General features: G+C 33.1%; 1 protein-coding gene across 1 annotated transcript; it reads left to right on the top strand.

The window, feature by feature from the left end:
* Positions 1-598: 598 nt before the first annotated feature.
* On the top strand, positions 599-6,682 carry LOC133779503 (uncharacterized). Its single transcript, XM_062219457.1, has 6 exons — positions 599-885; positions 2,117-2,204; positions 5,793-5,895; positions 6,013-6,089; positions 6,290-6,434; positions 6,486-6,682. The coding sequence occupies exons 1-6, from the start codon at positions 599-601 to the stop codon at positions 6,680-6,682; spliced, it is 897 nt and encodes a 298-aa protein (XP_062075441.1).
* Positions 6,683-8,578: the final 1,896 nt, after the last annotated feature.

Genomic DNA, 8,578 nt, shown 5'->3' on the forward strand with positions numbered 1-8,578 from the left:
GTAAGAGAAAGATGGTAACCTTTGAACCTAAGGGCGAGGACCCGTTTCTATTTGTGGGAACTGTGCACAGACCCCGTATTCCTATGATATCATCATTGAGAGCTGGAGGCCTATTGCGAGGTGGTTGCATAGGATTCCTAGCTAGTGTGGTAGATACCACTAGGGTTGTGCTAGTTGGACCTGAGGAGACCAGGTTAGTTTGTGAATTTTTGGATGTATTCCCAAAATAGTTACCAGAGTTACCGCCCAACAGAGAGATAGAATTTGTCATTGAATTGGCACCAGGGACAGAGCTAGTATCTAGAGCACCATACATGATGACTCCAGCAAAGTTACAAGAGTTACTGGACTTAGGTTTTATTAGACCCAATTTTTTGCCATGGGGTGCGCCGGTCTTATTTGTGAGGAAGAAAGATGGCTTTCTAAGGATGTGTATTCATTACAGAGAGTTGAACAAGCTGACTATCAAAAATAGGTATCCACTACAAAGAATCATTGATTTATTTCATCGGCTATAGGGTAAGATAGTATTTTCTAAGATTGATCCCCGATTTGGTTATCACCAGCTGCCAGATATGGGCATTATAAGTTCTTAGTCATGTCATTTGGATTGACTTATGCCCCGACAACTTTCATCGATCTGATGAATAAGGTGTTTGAGGATTACTTGGATAGGTTTATGAAAGTCTTCATCAATGACATTCTGCTTTATTCTCAGTTGAAGTTAGAGCATGAGTTGCATCTCTGGTTGGTATTACAAAGATTGAGGGAGCACAAATTGTATGCTAAGTTTCGAAAGTGTGAGTTCTGGTTGTCTCAGGTGACGTTCTTCGGTCACATAGTCAGCAGAGAAGGAATTATGGTGGATCTAGCCAAGATTGGGTGGTTAGGGATTTGCCAAGACCAAGGATTACTTCAGAAATTAGGAGTTTCCTTGGATTGCCAGGATATTATCAACATTTTGTTGGAGGACTTTCAAAGATTGCGACACCACTGACGGATTTGACACGCATGAATTTGAAGTTTGTGTGGTCAGATAGGTGTGAGAATAACTTCCAGGAGTTGAAGCGGTGACTGATCACTGCTCTGGTTCTAAGTCTTCCTTCAGATCAGGAGAAGTTTGTGGTTTACTGCGATGCATCGAAACAAGGGTTAGCCTATGTCCTTTTGCATGCTGGCAAGGTGATTGCCTATGCATCATGACAATTGAAGGATTATGAACAGTAGTATCCTACACATGATTTGGATTTAGAAGCGGTGGTCTTTGCCTTGAAGGTATAGGGACACTACCTTTATGGAGAGTAGTGTGTGATATACACACTACAACAGAGTAGGCTTACTACAACACTAGAATATATTACTATTAAAAAAGTATTATATTATGTGGGAATGAAATTATGGGCGGGACACTTAAAATTTTGGGAGTTGGTGCTTTTTTTTCTATTTTTCCCTCTTTAGGCTACTGATAAGCTTTACTTTTTTTTTTCTTTACCCAACTTTATGTCTCTCTAAAAATTTCCAATCTCTCTCTGAAGCCCTAGAAATCTTGTATGCCTTCGATCTCTCACCACTACCCCTTAACAAAAATAGAATCTCCATTTCTAGTACTGGTACACTTAGATTCCAGGAAGGGTGATGAGATGACGATAAAGGGACCAAACCCAAAAAAAGATCTTGTTTCATGAGATTATTTGTGTACTGCCCAGTTTGTCTATATATCACACCTTAATACTAGTTCAGCCACGAAGACCCTTTTCTTCTCCTCTCCTTCCCTAAGCCTTGCACCGATCCCCTCCCAGGGAAGACCTGTAAAATCCCAGCTCGGCTTCTGCACCATCGAGTTTCTCCATCGCCATTGCTCAACTCAAGCTATCTCTGCTTCTTGGTCCAGTGAGGTACAGTTGTTTGTATTTTAGTTGCTCTTGTAGCATGTATTTTATAATACAGATGGATATAGAAATATTTGTGTCTGATCCCTCAAATATCCCACCTTGCTTTCATATCTTTTTCCCCCAATAAGCCAAAAAAAAATAAATTCTAAAATGGTTTTTGTTCAGTAGCAGTATTATAAGTGTTGTTTCTTCTTACCAGAATTTCTTATTTTTTAACAATACAGTGATATTGAACCCAAGGCACCTAAACGATTGTTGAAGCTGCACGCCGCCGCTAATCTGCCGTCGGTCTCCTCTGCTCTTGTTCTAGAGGTAGGTTTTCTTGCCTTATATCTATTGTCTTTTGCTTCTTTGAGAAAGTTTTGGGTTAGTTTTTGGAATGTTTGTTTGTATTGAGGTTCAAGGTAGTGTAAGGTAACTGTGGTCTATGTTACTCTTGAACTAATGGTCAATGCCCCACAAGTGTATGACAAAATGATGCAAAGAAACTGTATACACATTATGAGCTTGGACAAATAGAATATGTTGTATGATCCCTTTGGTTTAATGAAGTATTCAAGATAGTTTTAGAGGGTGAGCTATATATTTCTAGGCTAATAATATTAGTCTTGAGATAAAGAAAAGGCAGAGGAGATATAAAAGATGCATAGTCTCAGTGAACAATATACGTTTTAAAATAGTAGTTAACAATGTTGCTTTGTTTAATTGTTATTTCGTAGAAAAAAATTAAAGCTCCCATGATCAAGGATATGATTCAAATCCTTTTGTCTCTTAGTCTAATTGCTCTGTTTTTATGGTAATCAATTAGTTCCTAAGATACACATTATCTAAAACATACCTCTGTTATTTGGAATAGAGTAAAGGAGATTCATTATTTTGAGCTTTTCTTTTCAATTCTACTTGATTTAGTAATGAGTGAACATGATTTAGCTATGAGCCTTCTATTGCTAATCCCACGGTTTTCTTCTCATCTTCAAGTTCAGTTAATATAAAAAAAAAAACTCCTACATTTGGTCTTGCAATTCTGTTGAGATTTAGGAATTTTCCTTGTCTTTAACAAGTCCTAGTTGATTTGGTTGGGTTCACAGACAAAAGCAGTATGGGTGTTCTTTGCCTAAAGTTCTCTTTTTTTTTTTTCTTTTTTCTTTTTTTGAGAGAGAGAGATGAAGACATATTTGAAAATGAAGAAGGAAAAAAATGAGAGTAGTGAAAATTTTGTGGGATCTCACATAATTTTTTAAAAAAAGAAACATAAATGCCCAAAGCTTTTTTAATCCAGAGTGTTTTTTTTTTAATCCAAAGCATGTTTGTGAGTATGCTAAAAGAAGTGGTATTTTCTGGTTCAGTGGATTGGGACAATAATAACATCAATGATTACAATGCTTAGTCTATTCTGGTAGTAGTTGTTTCTCTGTCATTTCCTGTGTTTTTTAGTTTATGAATTGTAGTTTGTGTTGTTGGTTTCTAGTGCAGGTGTTCTAGTAATTTGCAAGTTGTCTTTTTTTATGTACATAATAAAGAAGCCACTACATTTCTCAAACAAACAAAAATAAAATAAAAGAAGCCACTACACGTACATTATTTAATTTACATATAATATATATTTTTTGTTGATTCAATTATTCTCTGTAATTAATTTTTATAAAGTCTCACCACATTAATTAAAAAGTTGATTAATTATGTACTCAATTATTACAATTGTCCTTCTACTCTAATTATGTACTCAATTGTTTGAACATCAAGTAATTAAATTTCAAATACAATAGCTAATAAGTAAGTAGTTGTTCTAGTTAACTTCTTAACAAAATTCTACGTTTTTATTGGATAATTTTGGTACCTATTACACCTCCAAAAAAACTCAGACATCCCAAAAGGAAGGATTAGGTTCATTTTTTATTCAAAATAAATAAACTAATTAGAAACAAAATAACAAAAAGTCACTAGGAAGGGAAAGTCACTAAGAAACTTCATATAAATAATTTTATAGTTCTCCAACAAAGCGTGGATATTTTATAATTTGAGACTAACTTGGTTTGCTTTTAACCACAAGAAAGTCTACTTTCCATAACACAGTAAAATAACTCTATTAAAAATGTATTATTGTATTCATTCTTGGTTGCTTTTGCTGATTTACTTCAAGTCACATTTGGCCTAATATTTTCTCTTATATTTTTGCTCTTATTCATATATAGTCGATTTAAGATGATGCTTATTAACAAATGGCTTATTTAGTATAAAATAAAAGTGCATTAGTGGTACTTTTGGATTTTCTTATAGTTGAAATTTCTTCGATTCAAGTATGCATCAGTTGTGAGTGCTATGAATGAAGGAGTTGAAGTATGTTTCTCTTCGAAAACCACCTAAAAGAAATGTTAGAAATGAAATCACCTGCAAAAAGTTCAGTTGTTTAATCATTTGGATATATTAATTCCTTGCAAGATGAGTTACAAGACATGAATTTGAAACTCTAAACGAGAACTTAAACCTCTTAATGTTCTAATGTGATTTGGTATATGAATGGTCCATTGAATTAAAGCATTTAATCTTCTTACCAATGCCCCTGTCTCCCTTTTGAATTTAGATGTGTGAAAAGTATTCAATTAGTTTGTCTTGACATGGTAATCATTGTTTTAAGTTCTACATTGGCACTCTTATGGATGGCTTATATATATATTTTTTCTTTTTGATTTTGTGTTCTTGCTTGACAGTCTCAGTAAATGAAATTTCATTCTGTACAGAAAAAGTGACTGATAAATTATATTTTGATTCTCCTTCAACAAAATAGCTTAACTCAAAGCTGTACAAAGTTACAAAACTTAAATTTTTTGAAAGAAAGACCAATCAATAGTTCTATGTTCTGTTTTCAATAGGGATAGTCAATAATATTTCTTATTGTATCATTAATACTTGGTTTGTTGTGACCAAAAACTTTTCTAATTATCATCTTGATACTAAGTTGAAATTTACTAGGTTGCCCTAAACATATTTAAAAAAATCCTCCTTGCTTCCCATTCTAGTTGATATATTTCTGCTTTGATTTTCTAGTTGGGAATTGAGATCTCTTACTTTCATTATTTATGGAAATCCCATGCTTTTTGTATAGAGAAGCAATGCTAATATATATGTTTTTGCCTTGCTTTTTAACCTGTTTATGCTTAGGCAACCTTGGGTAATGTTTCATGAGCAATTTTTTCTTCAAATTATCTCTCTATGATTTCTAGCAAGAAGCCAATTGGCTATTTCAATTGCAAAATGTTTTATTAAAACTACTGTTAAGATTCTCCCTTCTTGAGATGATTTGAGAAACAATCAACTTTAAACAATTTGTAACCATAACATGTTATCGGCATTGATATCTGTTCACTTTTTCTGATGGAGATAGTATAGATTTGTTTATTTATTCGAAGTTGTACTGTTTCATTGTTATAAGATTAGTTTATTGGTTAATGATTGTTATGTGTATATATGAGGTGGCCTATCTTTGCAACTCATATCTACGTGTTTTTTCATTAATACAAGTTTCGTTAAAAATAAAAATGACGTGGCTTCTCCCGTTTTTTTTTTTTTGCTGGAGGATGGGACTTTTCTTTTATGGTGTTCTTTTTTACTTATTTCTTGATCCTGCAGAGTCAAACATGTGATCGTAATTTCAATTTTCATCACGCCAATATATTTGATGATCTTGGTATATATATGTTACATTTGTAATGATGTAATCCATGTAGTTGGAATAGAAGGGAATGCTTCTCCTGTAACTAGTTAGTGCCAAAGAGCCTTGTCCAAATGGTCCTTTTGAATTTTCCTGTAACATGCTTTAATACCTTATTGATCGCTTGGCAGACTCTGAGCTTTAATTGTCCTATTTCTTGCACTTGATTTATTTCTCTGCTCTGTTTGCAGAGGCAAAATCTGGTCAAAGGGAATATGCAACTATTTTCAGTGGAACAACATAGAAGTCAAGCTCTGGAAGCTCATGCTGCTGCTTTTGCACAATTTAATGTGCGTAAATTAACTTCTCCCTCTCTTTATCTCTCTTAATTCTCTTGTTTTTTATCGCACTTGGTATGCATATCATATATGCATATTTGTTGATTGATTGTCCAATTTATACACATTCCAGGGAATGAGAATCCTTCTACTCTCATTTCCTTTGCAACAAAGACTTTTAATGCTGGCCAAATTACATCAAACCGGCATGTTATAGATCTTGGTGCCCAACCAGGTTATCTTAGTATTATTTAATTCACCCCCTTTATTAAAAAAGACAAAAATGTTTGATAGATCTAGAATCTTAATCAGAAATTTATTCCTTTCTTTCTGTCTTGATGAATAATTTTTACATCCATTTGTTGGTTCATCACAAATTAATATTCCATGAATGATTTCATGTTGTCCAGCGATTCCAAGAACTGTTTGCGAAAACGAAGTATAAAGAAGTTGCTGAACTTGCTGTTGAGCTCCACAAGGAATTCTTCGTACTCCTGATACAGTTGCCAAATTTCCGATTTTTCCACTTTGCTTTTGTTGTCATGTTGGTGTCAAGTTATTCTGTAACTTTTTACTATGTATATTTAAAGTAATTCTCAAATTCAGGTTGTGTAGACTGTAGAATAGACAAACTCTCTGTCAATGATACAGAATGTGGCATTCCATATTGTGGCAGTTTGTTACTATGGGATGCCTGTCAAAATGGTTATTTTCCCTTGTTTAGAGGGATGGGGATCGGAGACCAATTTCAAATGGTTGTTTCTATAATTTTTAAACAATGGGAAATTTATGAACCTAATTGAGATAAAAGTAACAGTCAATTACTTGGAAAAAGAGAGTATCAGGCAACTCGAATAGAAGTGGAATTGGATATTATTGGCTTTAACAACAGATACAAGTTCACACATCCTTTTCATGGCATACAGTACTTTAAGTTATGCTGAACCTTTATGATTAGTAATTAATTCTTATTCTTATTGTTGCAGAGTGTTCCTGCACAAACTGGGCAAACACCACCCCTTTTTGCAGTATTTTGGTACTCTCTTGACCAGAGGAAAGCTTAATGCTTTCGAGTCATTGGAACTATCACGTCTTGTTGTGAACCAGAACAAGAATAATTTGTTGGAAAATTGGCTAGCAGAAGACAAATTAGAATGCAGCGAGGAGCTAGGAGATCTTGTGAAGGTTAGCATTATGGAATTTGTTAATTACACAGTCCAGTGTTTCTTTTCTCTTGGAAATAATTTAGTTGTTTACTTCAAATAATGCTTGTGTCATGTTGTTTATGGTATATCTTAGTTTCTTTTTAATTATTTAATTATTTAGGTTTCTTCCTTTAGTAATGGATGTGAGATTCTAACTAGTCTAGTATTGGTTATCTGAAAATCTCATCTTCTCAAGCTTCAGTTTTTTTTTTTAATTCATTTTGGTATCTTAGTAGTGATTTATTTCTGTTATGTTTTTTGGTATCTAAAAGGAAAGTGCATATGAAAATGTTGCATACCCGGCGTTAGATGATAATTCTCAAAGAATCTAAATTATCATTTGGATTTGGGATTTGATTTTAAATTGGTAAGTACTGTTATTATATTTTCAACTTTGGGTACGGGAAAAACCGAACCATTTTCTTGTGTTTATTAAGGGTTTTTTGAACTCTCGCAATATTTAACTCTCTCAAAGTCCTGCTCGCAACATGTATTTTTTGGCTGGTTTGTGTTGGTGTTGTAGCTTGTTGCAGTAATTAGCTAGAAAAGGAAAGCCAGACTTGTTCTGTTCTGCTTCTAGTTTTATTGATGTTGTTATGTCTACCATTTCTCTTGCTTCTGATGGTACATTTAGGTTTGCTTCTAATGTTGTACTTCCTTTGATAATTCTAGATATGCATGTGCTTTGGTTTCCTTTGTTTTTATAGCTTCTTTCACTGCTACAGTTTTCAACTTTTATGTTGGATGACTAATTATAAACAATGTTTAGTAAACTCAAAATTGTTTTTTTGAAGTATGGGATCCAAGAATAGTTTAGGTTAGTAATAGACTTGATAACTTAACAAAATTTAGTGATTTTTTTATGAGAATCTTTGGTATGTTTATATTTAGTGTTGGTATTGGGCCTATTGGCCATGGTTAGCTACTTAGAATTTCTAGCTTTTTGTTTGTTATGGATTTCCACATGATGAGCTTTTGGTTATTGAGGAAAAACAAATGGTTGAGTTTTGAATTAAATGTTGGTTTCTGTGTGTGATACTAGATATGCATTTTTTTTTTAAAACTACATAATTTAACAATGAAGTGTAGATAATCACTACAACAAAGTGAAGTAATTGTCACTTAAACAACAAAAAACTATGCACTGCTTACTGTGTTTTCTATGATCGATGTAATTAAAGATCAAATAAATTATATGTATATATGTTTTTGGTTAGATATATATATATGTGTGTGTGTGTGTTTTTAATTAGATATATGTTTTCTACGTTAGAAAGTAGGAAAAAAAGTTAAAACTTTGAAGAAAAGCTATTGAAAATGTCTATTAGCTACAGTATATAACTTTAGTGGGAACGTATCAACACATGCATTAGACCAAATAATCAATACTCACAGGAACACATTGAAATTTATGTATTAATTAAATAAATTATTTTAATTTGCTTTTGGTTGGTTTTGTAGAATTACCAAATACTAATTATGTATTTTATGTTT

Source organism: Humulus lupulus, chromosome 5 (genome assembly GCF_963169125.1).
Source record: "Humulus lupulus chromosome 5, drHumLupu1.1, whole genome shotgun sequence".
NCBI lineage: Eukaryota > Viridiplantae > Streptophyta > Magnoliopsida > Rosales > Cannabaceae > Humulus > Humulus lupulus.